We start from the raw sequence: 24139 nt of genomic DNA on the forward strand, positions 1-24139 counted from the left end.
ACCATGTCTAGTTTGAACAAACAAGCATCTAGGAGTCATCAACATTAGTTGCCAGCTCCCCATTTGGAATTCTTGACATATGATTGACCAACACATACTGTGTTCCCTTTCTTACCATGACCGTGAAGTCAAATTCCAATAATAATAACAACCAGCGTGTGATTCTTCCCGTGGTGCAAGGCTTATTCACCATGTATAATAAGGCCTGATGGTCCACAAAGAATACAAATTTGTTGGCCAATAGGTAATGTCGATACTTCTTGACAGCATAAACAATGGCTAAACCCTCTCGTTTTGTGGTGGTATAGCTCACCTCTGCATCATTCAATTGGTGATTAGTGAAGTAGACTGGGTAGTCTAGTTTGAACTCACCAAGCTGTGCCAATACACATCCTATAGCGAAGTTTGATGCATCGATGTGTACATGGAATATAAGATCCCAGTTGGGTGGTCTCAGAATTGGTGCACTAGCCAGTGCTTGCTTCAATTTATCATATGCTTCTTGGCATTCTTTAATCCATTCAAAGACAATGAGTAGCTTATATAATGGTTTGGCAATTTCAGAAGGCAATTTCAGAATAAAATACTATGAAGCGGCGATAATACCTAACGTGGTCCATAAATCTATGTACACCTTTTTAATTATTAGTGAGCGCGAGGGCATTTCCAAGATCAATTTGACTTTCCCTTCGTCAGTAAAGGTGCCGTTCTTAGAGACAATGTGTCCCAAGATCACACCGTGTTTGACCCAAAATTGGTTTAACGATATACGATACAATCGACATCACTCAAACACCTTTCTCAACAAGCAAGCCAAATGGTATGACCATCGGGAGTGTGCACGTAGATCATTAATGAATACCTCCAACCACTTTTGCAAGTAGTCTTTAAAGACTGTGCACATTAATCGTGGAATGTTGCTGGGGCATTGGTGAGGCCAAAAGGCATTACTTTGTAAGCAAACGGCCCCCACATTGTATTGAAGGCCGTTTTGTGCTGGTCTTCGGGTGCTATAGACACCTGATTGTAACTTGAAAATCGATGTAAGAAGTTGTAAGCGTCTTCACCATCTACAAAACGAGTTCCATATAAGGCAGTGGTGGGTAATGGTCTTTCCTAGTAGTTGCATTGACCTTTTTGAGATCGACACAGACCCTAAGTTTCCCATTCTTCTTTGGCACTATCACGATTGGTGATAACCAATCCATATGTTCTATCTCATAGATAAAGTCTGCATCAACAATGAGTTTATCAATTTCCTCCTTTACAATTGCTGCATATTTAGGATTCATCTGGTATAATTTTTGCATGTTGGTCGATCCGTCCATGATTGAGATCGTGTGTTGTACCACTTTAGGTGGTACACCCTTCATCTCTTTGTAGTTCCAAGCGAAACAATCCTTAAAATTCTTAAGAAGAGCAATAAGGTCTTTTTCTTCAAATGGAGTCAATTCCATAGCGATATAAACAGGTTTGGTTTTTTGCCCTAGCTCTACAATATCAATTTCCTTGATCTCAGCTAGGCCATCATATGATGTGGATAAACCATCTTCCTTAACCTTTTTGGTCGTCAATTCAACCACTTTTCGTTCGTCAATTGTGTATGTCTTAAAATGTTCTGCCAAATCAAAAGTCAGTCTGGTTTATCCTCATCCTCTCTTTTTGTTTTAGCCATCATCTTCTTAGCCTCGCACTTGACTTTCGCCACAGCCTTGTTTCGTTTTCGGTGCCCAACTTTTGTAAGCTTAGGCGTTTCCGGTTCTTGAAGAGTGACTTCCTGCCTATGTTTCCCTTCAAGGGATATCTTGCTTAACTCCTCACCCCAATTCTTAGAAAACTCATCGTGTACCTTAGTAGCTTTGAGGTATCTCAGCCACCACTGGGCATCTGTGGGTTTTCTTCGTAGCAGGGCATTTCATCGAGTGATATCCCACTTCTGCTTTCGCCATCTTCTAAGGCATTGGTGGGCACTAGTACGGCCTTGTGATCCAATTCCTTTTGTGCTTGAAGCTTCCTCCTTTGATTCCTCTTCAATGAGTTGCCAATTGACCATACAGACAGAGGTAGTGGCAACATTCCTAGATTCAACGCATTGGGTTCCTCGGGGTTGCATGACATCTATGGTGGCTAGCACATGCATCCAGTTTTCACTGAAATCTAGAGGAGGTAGTGATGCATACATTTTCGCTTCCTCTTCCTCCTTTGAAAATTTCATCGTGGGATGGCATACTTGTACGAATGTGGTTCACTCGGTTGTAACCGTATACCAAACAGTTTCCCTTCCATGGGGTGTGCTTTCCACGTTCGCAGATCTATCTTTTCCCAATTTTTCTAACATCGTTTTGTAATGAAGCTAACCCCGCCCTACCATCCAAGATAACCAATGCTTGGTATCCGTTGTGATGAATTGGGATTGTAGCATTAGTGTCGTCACTTTTGTAATACCGTCCCAATTGATTAACCAATATCTTGACGAATCTAGGCGTTCTTTCCCTTGCATGTTTTAAGTTTCTTTCTACTGCTAGAGGTGACTGGATCTCCTCTATAGTGGCTATTGGCTTTAATTTGCCCTCTACTCATTCTTTTATATCTGCCCAAAACAGTGTCGATGAACTGCATAGTAGTTGTCCTAATGGCATTTGTACGGAAGTGGACAGTACAACTGTAAGGCTACCTATGTCTCTAGGCTCTCTGGCAAGTGAGGGTTCCTTCCACGTGTGCGTCTCATATCCATCCCTAGGGAATGAATGGACACATCCTGCTCAACCTCCTCAAACATTCTTGACATAAGGTTTCCTTGAGATCCCTCTTCAGACTCGTCTAGAATTGGAGTAGGCACATCCAATTCTCTTTCCCTTATCAGTTCATTTCCTGGATACATTGTATCCCTGGCCCGATTAGCCCGTAATTTGGCTTCGTAAAGTCGTTGACACTCTTCTACTAGGGCACTAGCTTCTTCAAGCTTTCTTATCTCTTCTTTAGCATTGGGGTATTCACCAATTCCCTTAGGGGTTGCTAGTTTTTCTCTTTGTGCCTCCTGGTCAAGCTCATCTGATTTTGGCGCTTGATCACTCTCTTCTCTTGATTCAGTGGATCCGGTGTCGATAGTATCTTCTTCAAATCCATCCTGAATTATAACCCTAGTGTCACCTTTACCCACTTTTTCACCCTCCTTCTCCTACCAATTTTAAAAGTCGTGGCCTCTGTTGGGTTCTTCCCTTTGTTCGCTAGTTGGGCTTGGGCTCGTGTCAAGACATTCAGTGGCGTGATGTTCCCAGGCTGCACACTTATGGTCCTAATAGCGGCCTGGTTAGAAGTGAAAGCAGAACCACTTGCGCGATATGGGCAGTCTTTGATCAAATGATCAACCCCACATTTAGTACAAGTTAGCACTGGCATGCATTAGGTTGTGCAGTCATTTGCTGAGTTTGATGCGTATGAACCACATTCTTGTTAGGATATTTTGCTATTCGATGAGGTCCACCGCAACCAAAACATTGTAGTGGCCCCCTCCTCATATTTGCGTTTATGTCCTTACCTTTCCACTGTACCGTGGTTTGGAACACTGGTACTGGCATGTTATTTTGTAAGACATAAAATTCTAGTGTAATCTCCACAGCTTCCTCATAGTCCTCACCGTTGATTTCTACCTCATGCACCATTTCAACTTCCTCTAATGGCTCCTCAATCAGCACTTGGTTGATTTTAGCCTATGATGGTTGTGGCGGTAGAATAGGTGGCGACAGAGGTAACGTGTCCAATATTCAAAACACCCCCCTAAGTAAATATGATGGGGTTGGTTGTCCTGCAGAAGCCGCAGTGATTTGCATGGGTGGTGCTGGTAAAGCCAGTGGTACTCTGGGTGACGGCAGTTGTGCTACGATTTGGAATCTTGGATACCTGCACATGGAAGTGTCATGGTTTCCTAATTTTACACAATGAGCACAATAGAGTAATGGCCTTACTCTTAACTGTGGGTACTCTGATCATTCTGCACATAGAACACCATACCAGATCTCTATACAAGGGTAAAGATGGGTATGCCGATGCCCTGATGCTTCTCTTCCATCCTTCACCTTTAATTTGTCTAGTATGGCATTACTGAGTTCATCCACATTCATGTTCCCAACTTGCTTTCTCCGAGTTCCTATTTCTTGGTGGCTTGAAACTCGCGAAGTTGTTGCTGTTGAAGATGCCTTGACATCTTCAGGTTGTGGCAATTCAAGCATATTGTCTTCATATTTGGTTGCCAACTTACAACATGCATCTAGAGTAGCCGGTCAGGCTAATACTAGATAATCATGCATTTTGTGATCTCGGACTCCTCTCCGGAAGTAGGACAATAATTGATCATCCGTTAGCCTCTCCTGTAGTTTATATCTTGAATTCAAGTGCTTTAGCCAGGATACATAGTGTCGCATAGACTCATTTTCTTTCTGTTTGATATTATGCAGTTGTGCCATCATAGGACTCCATCTGTCACCACTTCGGGCAAAGCTTAGCACAAACACATTCTTGAGTCAACTGAAATTGATCTTATCTTCTGGCTTGAGGGTTCAAAACCATTGATGAGATTTTCCTTCTAGGGTCAGTGAAAAGGCATGAATCATGGTTACATCACGTACTGGCCCGCAAGTTTCGCATGTGGACTCAAAGATCTCCACATGTTGGATCGGGTCCCCATCCCCTGAGAATTTTTGTATGAGCTTTGAAATGATGTGTGGCTTCATTTGGGATGGTCTGGATTCTACAGCAGTGCCTAGTTCCTTGACCATTCCTCGGCCCATTTTTGTAACCATATTCAACAAATCTGTCCTTGTGGCCGCATTAAGATCTACATTTGGATCTGCCCTTGGTCTTCGAGGCGCTACTCCCCCTACCTAGACCTCGTCCTCTTCCAACATTGGCTCTTCCAGGCATTTTTGGTCTATGGGTAGGTCCGGCCACCTCATTCTGGATTGTCTCATTATTAGCAACCTCTGTTCCTCTTTGTAGAATCAAGAGCTCCATGTCCTGTAAGAACATGGGATGATTTATCATTTTCTCTATGTCCTTCTTGGTGTACAGGTGGTCCTCTGCTTCCACAGTTTCCCTCGGTAGGTTATCTCCTTCGTTTTGGGTACAAAACCCTTCCTCCACTCTTGGCTCTTCATTAATGGGCTCTAAATTTGGGATGTCTCCCTCAGTCCTGCCCATGACTATTTCTGGTTCCTTGCCACGTGATTGAAATGGATTCACATTTCGCATTTCCTTTTGTTCAGCCCTAGCCCTTTGAGTATTGAGCTCTTGTTTCCGTAAGCTCAATTCTCGCAGTTTCCATTCTACTTCAACCCTTTTCAAATCTAATTCCACTTCCTTTGAGGTTAGGAGAGGGTTGGGAAGAATACTTGACCTATCATGGCCGCAATTTCCAAGTCTCTTCTCATTCTGGGAGTGCTAGTGTTCGATAGCCTAGAACTTGAAGGTTGGGTTGGTAATTCTTGCCTTAGACCTAGTCCAGTGCTAGTTGACGGCGGCGGCAGATTGCACTTCCTCATCGTTGCTGGTTTGGAGACCAAAAAATCCCCGGGCTATATCAATGATACCACTAGATCTTGTAGGGGAGGGTGGTTTCTCCTTTTCTCCAAACCCAGAGAATCATAGCCCTTCTTCCATGGATTCTTCACTACTTATATCGATGGTGGTTAGATTCCTTAAGACACTCAATTGAGTGCTTGTTCGCTGAGTGACTTGAACAACCAACACTCTTTTGATAGGAAGATCCTAGGTGGTTCAATGCACTATCGTTGGGAGTGAGGTCGTCTCTCCAATGAGTTTTCCAGACCTCAAGTGCATGTGAATGTGATTTGATAAGCTAATTTGCTACTCCCAAATGAATTTTGGTAAGGTACTGTCAACTGATTTATTTATTTTTATTTTCTGTGGGCAGTACACGTCGTGAGATGTTAGAGAATTGTTCACATCATGAGATCTAAATCGTTCACATCGTGAAATGGTAAGTAGTTCATGTCGTGAAATGGTAAGTAGTTCATGTTGTGAACTAGTTTTCGCACTCTCACATGCTCGAAGATTACTTTGGATTTACAAGTCAGCGTTACCTTGATCTAATTTTATTGGTCTTGATGTGCTCAATTAAGGCACTTCCCTAACCGTGAAACTGCAGATAATAGTTCATGTCATGAAATGGTAAACAGTTCACATCGTGAAAAGCTACATCGTTCACATCGTGAGATCTAATTGGTTCATGCCGTGAGATGTCAGAGAATCGTCCACATCGTGAGATCTAAATCTTCACGTTGTGAACTATATAGTGTTTCACGTCGTGAAGTATTCTCTGCTAGTTCACAAATTAAAATTTTGTAGGACCCATTGTGTCAGAGATGTCAGGATAAGACGCCCTATTTTTAGCAAGGTAATCCTGTGATTTGCGATGCTAATTGCAGGAGCGCGGTTCACACCGTGAGATACCAGGAAGTAGTTCACGTCATGAATTGTTTTCTTACACTTTCACATGTGAAGTTCCCACATGTCGACAGAGAGGCGTTTGGTGTTCACAAATTTGGTGATGCAAACATCAAAATTGAAAGGAAGAAACAGTGTAGCTTTCCTCTAGGGTCACCCCAGTACTCACCCACACAACAAAAACAACCTATTTCTCACAAACCTTCTCTTCCACTCAAACCTTATCCATTCATTCCATACACAATGTACTCTCTCACACTCTCTCTCAAGACAATGCAAGAACTCTCATAACACAAAGGGGGATTGTCCCCATTCATTATGAGAAAATACCTTATATACAATTGGCCCTTATTCACACTTGGGTGTTCTAAACTTACTAACTAGGCCTTGGGTGGCCAATATCTCATAATGTTACAACTGTTAATGTCCTCAAATGGAAGAGCATAATTGTTAATCCTAACTGGGATTAATAGCCACACCCCTCTCCCTTTTTTCCCAAGGCAAAGCGAGATCCTCTTTGAGCACCATCTCCCTTTTCCCACAACGAAATATATGACCTCTACACAACATGATGAGGGTTAGGACTTCGAGGAGGAGGACACCCAAGGAGGATTTAAGGAGAACACTCTCTCCGTCGTGTACGACACTCTTGGAGAGGACATTCTCTAGTGTATCACATTCTCTGTTTACAGCACTGTCTCTCTTATATCATTCTTTTTGGCATTTTGGTAGACAGTGTTATGCTCTTGTGGTGTTTATGTCTATCTCTCTATGTGAGTGAGGTGAGTGAGTGGTCAGTGGTGGGTGTAGTGTGAGTGAGAGGCCTATAAGGATACTGCGGTGTTTATGTCTATCTCTCTATGTGAGTGAGGTGAGTGAGTGGTCAGTGGTGGGTGTAGTGTGAGTGAGAGGCCTGTAAGGATGCTGCGGTGCTAGGTGGTGGTCGGAGAGTACGGTAGATAGTGTAAAGCATAGGTCTTGCATGTCTTAGCTAGTGAGGCCGACTCATCCTTATTAGCGGGTATACTTCCCCTAAGAGGATCCACGCTCCCTTTCCCCCAACCCTAATGTTTGTGTCGGTAGTCCACGAGTTTCCTAGCGAGGACTGACGACGGAGTCATCCCACAGAATAGATATCCATCCAGATATCTATCTAGAGAGATATCTATTTGATTACTTGTCTTATGGCATCTTAACTTGTGGCCTTGGCACTCTCTCGGGTTATTTGGCTTGGAGACGTTGGGCCTGAACCCGTACGCACTTGTATGGAGATGTGGTGAGGAAAAACGTTGTCAAGAGAAATAGTATTTCTTTCCCTTGCTTTTGTATTTTCAATTAGTATTAATTAAATTAATTAGTTTCTGGTTGAGTAACCATAAACACGCCCTATAGGATTCGAACCTACGACATCGGGTTTTGGAGACTCGCGTTCTACCGGACGAAACTAAGAGCACTCTTTTTTTCATTGGAGTGATTTTTTATCTTCGTTTTTTGGAAAGTGTGGGTGGGCAAAAATAGACTCCAAGAGGTGGGAGCAAAGATATCATCATAATCCATACCTTTCTCTTAAGCATAACTCTTCCTTGTGGTCATTCACACTACCATCATCTTTACACTTAAGCTTATATACTCACTTCATACCAATGGCCTTTTTACCATAAGGCAAATCTTCCAAATCCAAGTGTTATTTTTGAGGATTTTGTTGTATTCATCCTACTACATGGCCTATATCCAATGATCATTTTTTTGTGCTTGCTCAAAGGAAACAAGTTTTCCTTGATTGCATATACTTGAAATGAGAGCATGATCCACATAAGAATAAGATGCATGATGAGAACTTGCATATATCCTGATATGCAAAGGAGTAGCTAATTTTATATCCCACAACGTCTACACCAATCATTTTAGTATACTCTTAGATGCATGTATGGCTACCCTTTTCTCATCCACATTATCACCCACAATTGCCTCATCAATATGTTGATCTATAGGCTGAAATTTGGGCTGATTTTCAATCGGTATGGGTTGATTTCCAACACCTTGTTGAGCATTTATTTGATGTACATATGGTTGTCTTGCATTATAAAAGGTGGGAGCGTATCAAATATATCCTTTGAACATATATTTTGTTATTCTTTGCATAAAATAAGCATGGGCTAAACTGAGTTCTCAACAAAGACAACATAACTTTATAGATGACTTTCAATCAGTTGGCCCAAATTGGAATCCTTTAATCCAGAGTACCATTTGTTAACCCAATCAACGCCAATTAAAACTAAAGCAAAGATTAAGGGATTTCATCACTTGATGCTGATCAAAGATCAATTGGTTGCTACACCAACAATTGATTTTGGATTTAGGCTAAAATGGCTCTGGAGATAGCAAGTAGAAGATGAGGTTATGATCCAATGGATAGCATTGGTTTAGTTTTATCAACAATAAATTGAATAAGAAGACATGTAGTGATTAAAAGTACAAGGTTAGTGATGAGAATACAATTAATGTGAGGAAGTTATGGAGAAAAAATAACAAATTATATAGCTTAAAGGAGCATTTAAGAACATGGAATGCATCTAATCAATGTATTTATGCTAGAGATAAATGCACGTTGCACAGGAGGCCCAAAAAACAAGGTTAGGAAAGGCAGCACAAGGTCCATTGTGACAAGGCAACAATCACAAATGGGTTCTCTCATCATTCCACATGTGAAAACAAAATGTATAATGACTTAGATCTTCAATGTAGCAAACAATTTTTAGCAATACATGCTAATGCCGAACTGCAACCATATGCCTAAAAAATGAGAATGGACCATTGATAGACATATCATAATAGTGAAGTACCAAGTGTGAAATCTGTCTACACTTTTTTGGGATAGATGTTATTTTATTTATATTCTAATGGAAATTCCATTGAGTTCTCTTCAAGCTATTTGCTTCTCTATGCTAGGCTACTTGATTAATCCTGTTTTTGCACTTATAGCTTCATTTGATGGAATTAAGCCTCAAGGTTTGTTTATAGCCTCATATTAAGTTTTCCCCCTTCTTGTTACTTTGCAAATTGATTTGCTCCTACATGAACAAAGAATAAAGTTTGAAAGCCATGTGAGATTACTACTCATTTGAGCCACAAAAGCTACACACAAGCTTGTTAGATAGAGTTTGTGAGTGTATAGGAAGATGGATCATTTATAGCTATGATTAAGGAGTTGGAAAGAAGCACCGCTTATCTTTACTTCATGAAGCTAGATGTAGATATCGATTTGAGCATTCTAGATGTACGACCTGTTAATCTTGTATTGAATCTATGGATCTATGCTGGGTGGTTTAGATGCAAACGAGCAAAGGCAAGTTAAGGCTAGCAGCAATGGGTAGTGTTTAAACACTATTCACTTGTGGCGTTGATAATGAGTCTATCTCATGCAAGTCCTATTAGTACAATACCCCAGCAGTTACACTGGAGCCTGGCTAACTTTTTAATGCCTCTTCTCATGTAGCATCAATCAATCTAAAATGTTTTAATCCTTGATGCGTGCCATGATGCTTTTTAAACTTAAACAATACATAGAGGCTGCATGCAAGCACACTAAGAGCATGTATGGAAACCTTTTTGGCAATGTCACTATTATCATCATCAGAGAGTGATCCATACAAAAACAGCGAGGCACTAGCTTATATGAAAATTTTATGCTAAGTGAAACTGTGAACCATTTGATTATGTGCTATAGAAAGAGTAATTCCACGTGTTCAATGTTGATGTGTCTTAGTTTGCTCAACTGTCACAAGGCTTCTGGCATGGGACCAAGAATGTGTGCAGGCAACCGCTCTAGTGGTGGGTGTGACGCTAATAGAAAGGCCTCATGTGGCGTCTTGATTCACCCAGATGGCTCGATGTATGCAGATATGACATCTAGAAAAGATAATGCTTCATGTTTCCATCTCCATTAGCGTGCAAAAATGGCACTTGCTCTATGCCCTACTCAGGTGCATATATAATACGACCTAGTTCGTAACTGTGATGTGCTCTGATGTGACTGTAAGTTGTGCCAAGTTGTAGCCGCCATAAATTTATATCCTCGCTGGAAAATATTTGGGTTGCACATGTGTGCTTTGGAGGAGGTCTAAGCGAATGATTCTACTAGTGGATGTGGAAGCATGGTGCACTAAATTTGTGGGCACTTGTTGAGCCGGAGAGAGAGAAAGTGTATCCTGTAAATATCCAATGACTGACTCTCGTGTTACAAATGCACGTTAGACCATGTGTAATGGAAGTGTAGCCTATAAATATCCATGTAGCACTTCTCTTCTGCCCTAGCAATAAGAGTCATGGTTGGGCCTTGGTGCATCAGGGTTCTTATGAATGATCTTGGCCACTTGCTTTTATTTATTTGTTTGGGGTCGTTTGGAGTGAGGTCTTGAGCGTCTGCTCTCTAGTTCTCTATTTCAATGTTTTGCACGTGGGCCTTGGAAATGCACTAAATAAGGTGTCCAAGATATGCACCCATACGATGTCACAAGACACTCTAGGACAAGTCCAGATTCTTCTCTAGACCTTGTTCTACAATCTGTGTAGCATAATACAAATGATGTAAGAAGTTTTTCATTGCCCACTGAGTCTCTCTTGCTCTCAATGAATTATTTCTATGTTTTGATTTCTAAAATCAAAAGGCCTATCGGTTTTGATCAATCTAATGAATGAAACTTGAGAGACACCCAAAACCTTCACAAAAAAGGCTATGAAATCTACCTCGGATCTCACAGTAGGCAAGAGGCAGCGAAAAAGGTGGTGCTTTTCTATCTCAACGTCCCTTACGCCACATAAGTGGCAAATACTAGGAGCATCTTGTGATCACAAAATCCTTAAACACTGTGAAAAGCTTCTCATCATCTCCCAATTTTAACTGGATACACTCAATAAGCACCTTGTTGGCAATACGGACCGGTGAGCAATAACGCCGTTGTATAAAGGGGAATTCAGAAACAGTTCTCTCATGCACTTGGCTCTGGCAGGGAAGCAATCATATCTAGTGCTTCCTCAAGCATTTCACCACCATAGGCGGATCATCAACGCACTGTGTGGGAAGAAAAGAAGGCGACTATGTAGTGCGTAGAGTAGCGTTTCATCAAGAAGAACCTCTCAAACTTAACAGTCAGATAATTGAGGAAAGTGGACTATCCATTGTTGCTTGATGTTTTTGATTTATGCTCTGAAGAGATCAAGTCTAAATTGAAAGAGCCATTCTCAGAGCAGAGGATGAAGCAAAAGCAGGTCTAAGCCTTGTGCAGAGAGAGAGAGAGAGAGAGAGAGAGAGAGAGAGAGAGAGAGAGCACATCAAGGTAGGTTTGAGTAAAAAACAGGCCTCACTTACTTTAAAGACTTCAGGGTTTCTTTTGGCCTTTTTCACACCTTGGTCATCCACACCTTGGACTGACCCTAAGGCGTTGGCCTTTCCATTACGCTAAGGCTTTGGCCTTTCCACATGTCCTTTCAAACTCTACAAGCCTAAATCTTTTACATGTCTATACACCGCCAATCTTTCGACCCATTTACACCCTTCCACATTCCATTTACTTGTGTACACTTTTGGGAGTAGTTAGGGCGTATGAGTGCATTTTGGGCTCGTTTCGTACACTTTTGGGGTTTCTAGAAATCGTTTACACCATGCTTAGTGCTTTGTGAGCATGTTTACACATTTCTATGTGCTTTGTGGAGTGCTTATGTACAGTTACGGGTTATTCCTACTACTATCATCCTTCACTCAATCGACACTACACCCCATCATTGTCATCGACATCATTATATTACCATCTTTGACCTTGATCTTAGGAGTGTCGCTCTCTCGGATTGACATTAGTGACATTAGTGCCAAAACAGTTGTTGATCTAACAAGTGATGTTGCAAAGGAAATGGGTGTTGCACCCAAATAGAGAAAGATCTATGTGTGTTGCACCTAATAAACTCTGTAGACATAAATCAAATGAAAAAAAAATTCCTGATGAACCGTTTAAATCTTTTCAGGAATGTAATCACTGCTGTTACCATATACAGGTAGGTAGGTGAATGATTGTATTTTTGAGCTCTCATTTGATGCTACTGTGTAATGTGTGACGATGGTGAAATGTGCCATGACATAGCCAGCAAAGTATGAAGTACAAAAATGTAGTTGAGAAGCATTAACATATTTAAAAAATTATGCACTTTCAACCAATATTATTGAATTTTTATGCTGCACTTTCAACCAATGCTATTGAATTTCTATAAGTCTCCAGCTCTGTGCAAAAAATCATCCTCTTATGCATGGAAAAATGTTAATTCACGAAACGTGCGGCAGAGACAATTTCAGTAAATTAAATAATAATGTGGGACCCTCATCTAATCTCCTCCATGTCGAGGAACAATATATTAACAAAAAAACGCACCTCCTGACTGTAGGGACAAAAGAATTTACAAGCTGATGACACAAAAACTGCATGTTGAAAACACCCAAAAATTGCACACCTATATATGTATATGGTACAACACCCCGTTGATACTTATCCACCCTAAGAGCTCTCTGGTCTTGAATGTCCAGCTCTGTGCATCATAATCAGGGCAAAAGCCTGCACAGAGAAAAGTCCATAGTAAGTATTCAAAAAAGCACATTTAGTAACAAACCGATCTCTCAGCCCATGCTATCACTCCTACCAGTAAGAAATCACATTTTCCAAAAACTTGATATACAAAATAGGCCTAAATTCATCTTGAACTAGCTTAATTGGGTAGAGCGCAAGGAAGAATTCAGCTGCCAAACGTAACAGGTGATATCTACCTCCTATCCAAGACTGGTGCAAGTATGGTACGTGGGCATGCAGAGGTCAAATTTGAGGTCCCTTTTTTAAAATTTCTATACATGACTCGTGGTGCCGAATACATGACTAGTAAGGTCTTTTTTGGGTGATTTTAAATTGTAGAGCTTTTACACCTACAAAGACATCCAGATCCTCTCCCAGACTGACAAGACCTCAAAAGTGTCAAACCTCTAAAAAATATTAAAATATTTAGGGTCTTACAGTGACTTTTGCAAGAATCTTACTCAGATAGCTCATAGCTTCACCATAATCTAATTAGCCACTATCAAGAAAGGCCAAGTACCTTGCTGGGGGAGTATAGAAGTATTGCAAGATGTCTAATTTGTGTAGTACAGCTGAATTTTTTTTTTAAATGACTGCTCTGACACAAGTATGGCTGAATTGCAAATATCCTAGATGATGTGTGCATGCATGTTTCCAATCATATGGGGCAGATTCTTTAATCTACTACAGTTATTGGCCCCCGGGGGGATCGCCATGCCTGCCAATTGGATGCCGGATAGGGTATCAACATCAGCAGCAGGACCTCCAGAACGTCTTAGGAGGGGAAAAAAAAAACTTTATTTTAATAATGCAAGGATACTCACGATTTGGACCATATTTTATCTCATCCTTCTGTGTCTCAAGTTCTTGTTTGATACTTTTCTAGAGTCCACTTTACTTTGATGTAGCCCTAGTCTTCTCAGATTAAGGACCCTGCAAATTACTTTTACTTGCATGGCATGTGACTGTCATCCATGCCCCTCTTCAAGAAAAAAAATAACATACCCTGTGGCTGCTTCAGCAGCATCTGCTTGCAATATGATGCAGCCTGGTTGCCATTTGCATCCACCGGCCATATGGTTTAATCAGTATTTGTTCAAACACTCAAAGACACAGAAGCATGAGACTCTGTCCACACACACCCTAAGAGCTCACAAGCATGTCCTACCGTTCGATTATTCGGAATTAAAACATTAGAACTAGCTTTTGTTCCAAGAAAAGATCCTTCTATTAGTCATAAGACATTAGATTTAGCTTAACTTTTACCTTCCTAGCTTTATATAGCTGCATAACATAATCAAACAGAAAATGGCCAAAAAATGATAATAACAACACATTGCACATTATTTGGACAAGAATTGTAAATAGAAAATTTGAGGTATAAAAGTGCACCTTACAATACCGAAAGGAAAAAATGTTTCATTCTGGCCCATAGATTCTTCATCCACAGATGTAAAAGGTGATTCAGTAATATGCTCCCCTTTGCGGCAGACTTTCCTGCCAAATCCTTGCATACGTAGACTGAACAGCTGCAAAATTACTTTTGCTTGGTCAGACATACAGCTCCTAGTTGTTAAGTCCCATGACTCAAATTTTTAAGGGCTGCCATGTGAACGGGTAGAGGACATTGAATGAGCTGATAAGGAAGCTGTTGGACTTGAAATGTTTCCTCTAGAACACTCCACCAACAACTTCTGTAGGGAATCTTGTGCCGTCGTAAGGAACCAGTCATTCTCTGGTAAGACACTGCATAATAATCCAAAAAAGAGATTAAGATAGCTCTTTTATAAGCTGCATGCAAAATTCCAAACATGGGCTTGTGTCTTTCAGAACTACCTATTTGGGTCTAATCCAGTTCTGCTAAATGCTTCCACAGCTCTAGTGATAATGTCAGCAACAACAGCTCGAATATGTCGGGTAAGAAACCTCCCATGAGAAGCCATCTGAATAACAAACTCCATGTCGAGTACAAACTGATGCATAGAATCAAACTGTTAGAAAATTTGATATACAATAGTAAATACTAGAAGGACAAAGCTCTAATCATTAGCAAAACCTCTTGCATCCACTCTCACATTAACACATACTTGTTGCAAACCAGCTTGATCTAAAGCTTTGTAGCCATCTTCCATTTCTTCCCAGAAATCCTGATCTTTAGAAATAAAGATTACGAAGGTTTCAACAAGCCTCATAAGGAGCATTGCCGTCACCCTTTCCCTTCCTGCCAGTACATCAGCTGCTACATGGCTCAGCTTGTTCAATTTGAAAAACAGTTCCTGCATCAGAAACCAACACAGGACCCACATAATGGAATTCTATTTTTATCCATAAATACAACACTTCAGATTTCTAACAAGAATTGGTCTACAATGTATCAGACCTGAAAGATTTGAGAAGGCAAGAACTCCAAGTTAGCACCATCGTTCTCCAAGTTCAGATACGAGTAAACACTAAACCTTGCTTCCCCATCTTCTGTAAAAATGAGATCCAGAACTTGCTGCCTACAGTAATGGTCACGAAGCTTATCAACCATGCGCTGCCAGCGCCGCCTCCACTCCCTCAGTTCAGGCGTGCGAGATGGTGCAACATTGGTCCTATCCAGGGCTCGTTTATGTAAGTCTTCTTTGCCACTGGTTGGTTGTGCTGGTAGCAGCTTTGCTGCTGCTCGAGGTAAAATTTCCTCAGCAAGGGCAGAAGCATTTGCCAAAAGTCCTAACTGTTGGTTCTCCGTTTCTGCTAACTTCACAGTCTTATTGTCCATATGAGTGCCCAAGCCTTCATCCATTGGACCAGGCACAGCCATCATAAGAAGTTCAACATAAGATTCGAAAAGCTGAAGCAGGCCATCCAACATGAGGTCTCCTAGTTGCAAATTAATCAGAGGGGCCACGTCATCAAAAAAGTCCTGCAGAATACAAACAATTTCTGTTTAGCCAAGGGACAATATGATTCATAGGGGAAAACCGCAATATTATGACTTCTATAGATGCAGAAAAAAAAAAGCTAAATTAATTTAACTGCAGGTTCAATACATGCTTTAGATCAACCCCAAAATTTTCATCTTTTGAAATCACTGATCAGTCAAAGAATCATATCAAGCATCTACAATAACCTGCAGTAAGAGACGCATTTGACCAGAGCTTCAACATGAACCAGATATGGTGAATGTTGACGCATCTCAATTATGTACAGAGGAAGCCATTTCCCTTGATTTCACAATTTATATAATTCCATGAGACCAGATAGCATTTTGCTGAGTGCGTGAAAAGGAGAAAGAGTGGAGCAGAAAAGGCAACCACCAAAGCCAATGAACAAGGAAGTACGCCATATAAAAGGGAAAATTAGATACATCTCAAAGAAAGAATTCCACATAAGGAGTCTCTAATCAAAACAGCTTTAGTTCAAACAGTACCCAAGCATAAGTTGCTGATTAATGCTTAAGAGTCATTTCTCTTCTTGAAAATCATGCACCTCAATTATAAAATGCAAAAGACCTAGCAAAAAAGAATAAAGCATCCATGAGTATGACAATGTCACAATGTAGCAGCTGAAACATGTAGCCTCCACATCTGTGAACTCATACAGACACTCTGCATCCAATGCACCTAGATGTGCCATTTTATAATAATGAAAGGAAAATGGAGAGAAAGATTTGTCACCCTCCTAAATGATCAGCATGAGGTAGCAATAAAGGATCAAGAAGCTCATACTAATCAAATAAAGAAATGAAGATACGGGTAATAGAAGGACAAAGCCCCACAAACAAGCTTCTCTACTATGTTAGATCAGTAAAAAGTAGACATAAGCTGCCTTGTTGAGATGCCCATTTTGTACTGATTACTACCAAGTCCTAGGCGACTCGTGCAGCCTGGCTGTGTTGCCAAAAAATCATGATACTCTCATAACACTTATGCATGCATTCACTGTGTTCTAGAACTGCGCACTCATCCTTTGGGAAACAAAGAGTTCATGCTGCCACCAGCCATGTCAGGCAGAAAAGCTATGAGCACATAGCTTTAACAAGTTGTTCCACATATGCATTCACAGTGTTCTAGAACTCCACACTCATCCCTTGGGAAACCAAGAGTCCACACTGCCACCAGCAGTCATGGCAGGCAGAAAAGCTATGAGCACATAGCTTTAACAAATTGTTCCACAACGAAATCTCAGCAACATCACAATAGCATGAAATCCTCTGAGGAAAGACAGCCCGTGAGCAAAAGCAGAAAAACCCAAAGGCACCCAAAAGGAATCCGCCACATCTTGGAACCTCAGAAAAGTTGACCATTAGCACCTCTTCAATGGGACACTTCAATGGAAAGCCTTGAGAGACAACCCTAGAAGGTAAACCACCTGAGTCTGACCAGAGGATAAGGACAAAGAACAACCATAGAATCTTGAGAACCACGGTTCATTCAAATCTCTCCATATTAATTCACCCTAATCTTGGGATGGGATGTAGTAGTAGAACTCACCTTTCAGTCTCCAACGCATGTGTCCCAGCACAATGATTTCACCTCAGACAGCACAAAGAGCTCCAACAAAAAAGTTTCCATCAAAAAACCATCCATCTGGATGTAAAGCCGCCCTTATGGCAATGTACCCACCCCACACCAACTATGCTACCTATATCCTTTGTAGGATATCTTTATCTATGATCGATAATTGTCCACGAGATCTATGTTGCAAACTAAACAAATCTCCTTTGTATGTCTAATCACTCAGCCCAACACTAATTAGATCTCTAATTTAGACCATGGCGATTTAAATGAACCAGACTGGAACACTTATGCTGTCTTTACAGCAAACAATAACCACTTTGCCCCTCAGCTAGGAGCCTTGCTAAGTAGGCTAAAACAAGCACAAGCAAACCCTCACATTTAAGGGGCTCCAGCACTTTCATGGCAACAGTCAACCTCATACCAAAAGTACACTCTGCCACTACACTTTGAAGGTTGCCATCCTCCAAAACAGGTTAAGAAACCCCTTGCATGCATTTCTTAACACTAGTTTGGTACCAAAAAAGGACACTTAAGTGTCCTTTTTCGGACGATGCAAATAAAATGCTACTTGCGCTAAGAAAGACATATTCAAAATCCCTCGAGGAGTTTGAATATGTGACCTAGTGTGTCTTTAAAAAATGTAACCTTGCAATTTGGATGCTGGCACGATAAGGAATTACACCCATAAATAGGACTTGCATGAGACTGCAACAATTTCAGGAGTGCTAGCAGCGGAAGTAGCACTTCTTGCGCGGGCAAGGTCCCACGCTCGGGGCCTCACCCACGGATATCTGGACAAGAGACTAATCCATTGGTTTTTCCAAAACCGAACCCGGAAAAACTTCCTTTGCCCGGAAAGCACGGACGATTCCACCAGGATAACTTTTCCCTAACGTAGTCAAAAGCCTTAACTAACTGAGCTCATCTGACCTTGAGAAAACCGCCTTATAAGCTTAGAGAAAAAAATCACTAAGCGCCGTGAAAAATTCCAAGTAATTATTTCATATTTGTGTCAAAGATTTTGCCAAGTTTCACATGAAATAAAATTCAATTGAGAGTGTCTAAAATAGTAGGAAGTTGTGTGTGTTTGATACACCACTTTTTAGCATCCATTTGTATCCAAACCAATACATGGTTTTAATATGTTTGCAAGTTTTTTAAGGTGATACAATGCTTACTCTATCCATTGAGATCTTAAAGTTATATGTAAAAGCCCCTTAGTAAGCTACAAATATTAATTGTTTCAAAATGTCAAAACTGCACACAACAAAATTCTAGATTTAGATTCATGAGTCATACGCATTACATTCCTTAGTAAACTTGGAACATTTTGTCTGTATAGAATAATTCCGCTAAGGTACATTGTACAAACATAATTTGGGTACCTAAAATCTTTGTTTCATGGTTGTTGAGAGAGAATTTAGAAATTTTGAAAAATGTAGCACGATTGAAAAACTAAGATAGCGCTCAAGTAGCAAGATTTACTTGAGCTTGGGACCCCAAAAAATATGTATTAACTTGGTTTTGAACTATATAATCATTTCCGATTGCCAATTTACACTAACATAACCCTAGTTTTATGGAAGTACCTTTGGAAGACCAAAATTTTCCTCTTTTTCAGCATCTTGGTAATTATGAGATTTTTGTTATAGTTCACAAGTAGCTTAAGAACTAGGACCTAAAGGAGATTGTGTTGTTTTGAAACCCCAAGTTCTACCAATTGACTTTTACAAACATGAAAAACATGATTTATTCAAGAAGTTATAGGCATTTTATGGGATTTTTGACAAAACAGCTTCAAATTTCAATGAAAATTTCAAGTTAGAGTTTTTTGTCAAATTTCTAATATAGCTTGTGTTTTGACATCATGAAAAATCCCCTTTATTTTTTGACTTTTAACCGACCTATGGTTGAAACAAGGTGTAGAAATGTTGTTTCTAGGTTCCCCAAAAAATTCCAAAGTTTTGGTGAGAAACAGGACACTTTAGTGTCCAATTACAGAACTAGTGTTAACACATTCTTAAACAGTGATCTTTAAGCACGCATAAAACTCCCTCGTCATGCTATAAAAATGATGCTTTTCTCTCAATCTGACATGCAATCGTGCTGCTCTTCTTTGTCATTTCAAACTACATATTCACTACAAGTAGAATAAGGCGAGAAGTATATTTTAGAGACTTGACTGCCTGGGAGGTCTCTTCAGGACTTTCTTGCTAGCCGTTGTGAGGATGCCGGGTGATGGCCTCTATAACACCACCAGCAGGCACACAAGAAGAAAATGTAAAGGGATCAGAATTGCACGACACTAAGAGAATAATCACAAGAAGTAGGGTCTTTTACAGCATAAAACTTTAAAAATCAAATTGTTCTATAAAAGAGATAGATAAGAGTAATGTATTAGTGATAAAATAGATGGCAAATCCCCACCCCCGCGTGCTCCACACTGAAGAGATGTTTGATGGAATATCTTAAACCACTAAGATGGAGGTTTTATACTAGTAGACGATAGGGAGTAAAGTGACATATTATTGATAAAATGGATGGAAAATACCCACCCGCATGTGCTCCACTGAAGAGATCTTTGATACCCTTGAACTGACACCTTCGGGCACCCATATCCTAGCTGATCCTCTGGTTTTCAGCACACCCTCTGCTCTGGCTGAACTAAATCCACTCACATTGTTTACTGCTTGTGTCTGCAACCACAAAAAAATGCAAGGCCTCTAGCCTACAAATCCCAACAAAGATAATTGATCTGAAGGTAACCTCTCCACTGTAGTTCCTCTCCCCTCGTCTCTTCCTCTCCAAAAAACTAAATTGTGCTCTTCTTCAACCCGTCGCCACCTTGCTTTCTTCCAAAAAGTTGCACCGCCCGATTCCTTCGATGGCCCATACCCTTTCCTTTTTCGTTTCACCTGTGCATATCCACTTGGTTGCCACATGCCACTTTTGCTCCCTAGGATCCATTACACACTATCATATATACACTACATCTTATACATCATGTTTAGGCCGGCCTCTCACATATTGGCAACCCCCTGGTGAAACACTTCGAAAGTGTTTCACCTTCTCCTTTGTGCTTCAAACTCCTCTCTTCCACAAATTACTCCATATAACTCCATTAACAGCATCAATGGCACCATCCAGCTTTTCAACACCCTCCTGGATCAAAAGGGTATAATAACACCATCCTCCAAAGCCATCTAGCTGAATTAATCCACCCACTTGGATCAAAAACATGCAAAAAATCTGCAAACACCCTTAGTAAACACACCTCCTGTCAGCCCTCTTTCTATTTCCTCCATTGCTATCAGATTTGCCAAATTACTCCATATAACTCCATTAACAGCATCAACGGCACCATCCAGCTTTTCAACACCCTCCTGGATCAAAAGGGTATAACACCATCCTCCAAAGCCATCTAGCTGAATTAATCCACCCACTTGGATCAAAAACATGCAAAAAATCTGCAAACACCCTTAGTAAACACACCTCCTGTCAGCCCTCTTTCTATTTCCTCCATTGCTATCAGATTTGCTAACTTTATATGACTCTGAACATTTGGCAATTCTCTGTACTTCCACCAATCCTTCATTCCATTCCCCCAGTACATCCTCACCATCACAAAAAAACATCCCAACAACATCCTGAACACTGTCATGCAAAGAGCCCAAATCAACAACCCACTGCATCTCTTGCTCAAGATCTTCAGCTTCCTCATTCCACAATTTGCTCACAGCATCCAAAAGCTCATCATCCCTAACACACACTCCAGTATCCACATGGGCATCAACTTGCTCGACATCACCTAGATTCACATATCCTTCAAATAAAGCAAAGACATCCTCCAAAGTGTCATCCAACAAGGTATCTACATCATTATCCACACCACGATCCATATATTCATGCACATATGATTGCTGATTCATGCTAGCATCATCATCACCTGTGTCATCATAGAAAGGCAATTCTAATAGACTCTCTACCTCACACTCTTAACACTTCACGAAACAAACCTGTAGAGTCCACACTGGCATCTTCTAATGAAGCAATCCTCAACTCAGGTACCTGTGATATCTCCAACATACTAGGGACTACCTGCCCCACCATAGTAAACTCACCAACCTCTAAGAAATCCGCCATCCCTTTGCTAGCATCTACTACCTCCAACTCTGGGTCCACAACCATACAACCTGCACTCTTTGTAACCTCACAAACACATTGATCCAATGCCTTTGCATCCACTAACACATCACTCACACAGTGATCCATAACATGCACACTGCTACTAGCATGACACACATCAAGCAAATCAAATGTATCAACTCTACCCGGCATAGCGGTGGGCAAACACAAACCAGCTTTCCATCTCACCTTCCTTTCCTGGTACACAACAATCCTCACAGTTTCTGCAAATGTGTGGGTCTTTCACCCCACCTTCTCCTTGATCCTCTCATGCAGCACTTCAATAAACTTGTCCTTCTTCAGAGAGTCAGGAGGAACCTGGTTCTCTCCCAAGGTCTTGAGTATCTTCCTCCATGCAGCTTCAAAACTATCCACAAAATCTGACACTTCCTCATTTTCTCCTTGGTTCAACCTATTCAGCTCTCTCCACTCTGAACTATCAGCTTTCCCATATTGTCTCTTCAAAGCTTCCCTTAACCTGTCCCAACTTCCTCGTTTAGCATCCGTGGCCTCATACTCAAACCACTCACTGGCTGCATATTCTAATAATAAATCTGCCATCCTCAACTTGTAAGCATCATCATCCATGTTATTGCCCAAAGCCACCAATTCAATCCTCCTCAAAAACTGAGTGACATCCTCACCCTTCTCACCTCTAAACACATCATATCCAAAACCAACCATTGGTCCTGAGTTGATCAACAAGTGGATTCCAACCTGTTGACCAAAGTCCTAAATATGAATCTTCTGATCCTCAGTGAGGGCACCAAAGCATGTGAGGATGCAGGTGATGGCCTCTATAACACCACCAGCAGGCACACAAGAAGAGAATGTAAAGGGATCAGAATTGCAGGACACTAAAATCCCAGCTCCAAGGACACCAATCAACTCCGCACCTATCTTCAGCCCTCGAACTGACACCTTCGGACACCTATACACCCCCCAATCTAACTCAACTAACTCCTCCAATTGTCCTCCCAAGTAATATCTGACCTCCAACACCTCTAATCATTGACCTATGTGCCCCACCTGACCTCCTCTGACAGTTTGCTGACTTGAATCCTTCTAAGCTGACAAATAGCTAACTGTAATCTGATTCAGAAGACCGATGCTGACCCCAGTCTGATATAAGTCCTCCAGGCTCTTTTATTATCCTCCGACATCAACTAACTTCAAACCTACAACCCCGGCATCTTCCTGAACACTTTGTTGACTCTCTGCTGACCTTCTGGTGATGCCTGTCTGACTAAATCTGACTGAAACTGACTCAGCTGACTGAAACAAACCCAATCGGTTCAGCTATCTCAACTAAATCAGAAACTCTCTCACGTGTCCTCTGACTCTCCCTAACTCTTAGGCTGCTCTAACTTTAAAGAGATATCACACTAAAGACTCTCTGTCGACTGCAGCCGACTCAAATCTGACTAATGTGTCTGAACTAACTTAGTTGATTCAGCTGGATCACACTTCCTCTCCTCTCTGTCCTCTGACACTCTTAGATACTCAGAACACTCAAACCTCGCAAGGATCCAACCCTATGGACTCTCAACCGACTGCAGCTGACTCACAGCTGACTTTGAATCCCCATTCAGCACACAAACCAGTTTGACTGGCTACTGACAGTCCTTTGACTGTCAGACCTGACTAAAAACCACTTCCCTCCGACCCAAACAAACCAATCCTAGCCCTCTACACCTTCATCTGATTATATATGATACTCAGTTTACCTCATATGACTCTGTATCATTTCATTTGATGTTGACTGATGACTCAGCATCAGATCCCCAGACATCAGAGTGACACACAGGTGTTGCATCTCCATGAACTCAATCAAAACCATTCATTCATCACAACTAAAACATCAAAACAAAAAACTTTGCATCCACTCATCTTTGTCTACTTCAAATAGATTAAAAAACACATCAGTGTCTCAACATCCTTGAGACATGGGCCAAAACATACAAGAAGAAAACACCAAACATCATAAGGATCCTCTGCAGGTATACCCAAGCAACAACACTTCAAAGCATCATCTTCAGCAGCTACAGTTGAGGATGTATTAGATTGAGCCAAGTCTCTAACAAAGATGTTATACAGAGATCCTAGAGCACCCACATCCTAGCTGATCCTCTGGTCTTCAGCACACCCTCTGCTTTGGCTGAACTAAATCCATTCACATTGTTTACTGCTTGTGTGTGCAACCACAAAAAAATGCAGGGCCTCCAGCCTGCAAACCCCAACAAAGACAATTGATCTACATGTAACCTCTCCACTGCAGTTCCTCTCCAAAAAACTAAATTGTGCTTCTCTTCAACCCGTCACCGCCTTGCTTTCTTCCAGAAAGTTGTGCCGCTCGATTCCTTCGATGGCCCGTACCCT

At 41.1% G+C, this 24139-nt stretch overlaps 2 protein-coding genes across 5 annotated transcripts in view; both read right to left on the reverse strand.

Moving 5' to 3' along the window:
- Positions 1-12680: 12680 nt before the first annotated feature.
- LOC147615899 (exocyst complex component EXO84B-like) overlaps positions 12681-24139 on the reverse strand; it is a 70947-nt gene continuing 59488 nt past the window's right edge. For 2 of the 3 annotated variants that reach the window (XM_086778531.1, XM_086778533.1), the window contains 5 exons: positions 15454-15978; positions 15161-15349; positions 14910-15046; positions 14466-14819; positions 12681-13061 (listed from right to left, as the gene is read on the reverse strand). In XM_086778531.1, coding sequence (XP_086634657.1) covers positions 14669-14819; positions 14910-15046; positions 15161-15349; positions 15454-15978 — 1002 coding nt within the window. In that variant the 3' untranslated portion in view covers positions 12681-13061; positions 14466-14668. Of the gene's footprint in view, positions 13062-13568; positions 14122-14465; positions 14820-14909; positions 15047-15160; positions 15350-15453; positions 15979-24139 lie in introns of those variants that run through there. The other variant, XM_086778532.1, reaches the window with a different exon arrangement.
- Positions 19677-24037, reverse strand: LOC147615900 (uncharacterized). 2 transcript variants are annotated; one of them, XM_086778534.1, is made up of 2 exons: positions 20131-24037; positions 19677-19820 (listed from the first exon to the last, which is right to left on the reverse strand). In XM_086778534.1, exon 1 carries the CDS (start codon positions 21502-21504, stop codon positions 21055-21057), a length of 450 nt encoding a protein of 149 aa, XP_086634660.1. In that variant the 5' UTR covers positions 21505-24037; the 3' UTR covers positions 19677-19820; positions 20131-21054. Both variants share the same exon structure in this region, with proteins under 2 accessions (XP_086634660.1, XP_086634661.1).

The sequence above is a fragment of the Cibotium barometz genome, chromosome 39 (assembly GCF_041138505.1).
Source record: "Cibotium barometz isolate CiBa-2024 chromosome 39, ASM4113850v1, whole genome shotgun sequence".
NCBI lineage: Eukaryota > Viridiplantae > Streptophyta > Polypodiopsida > Cyatheales > Cibotiaceae > Cibotium > Cibotium barometz.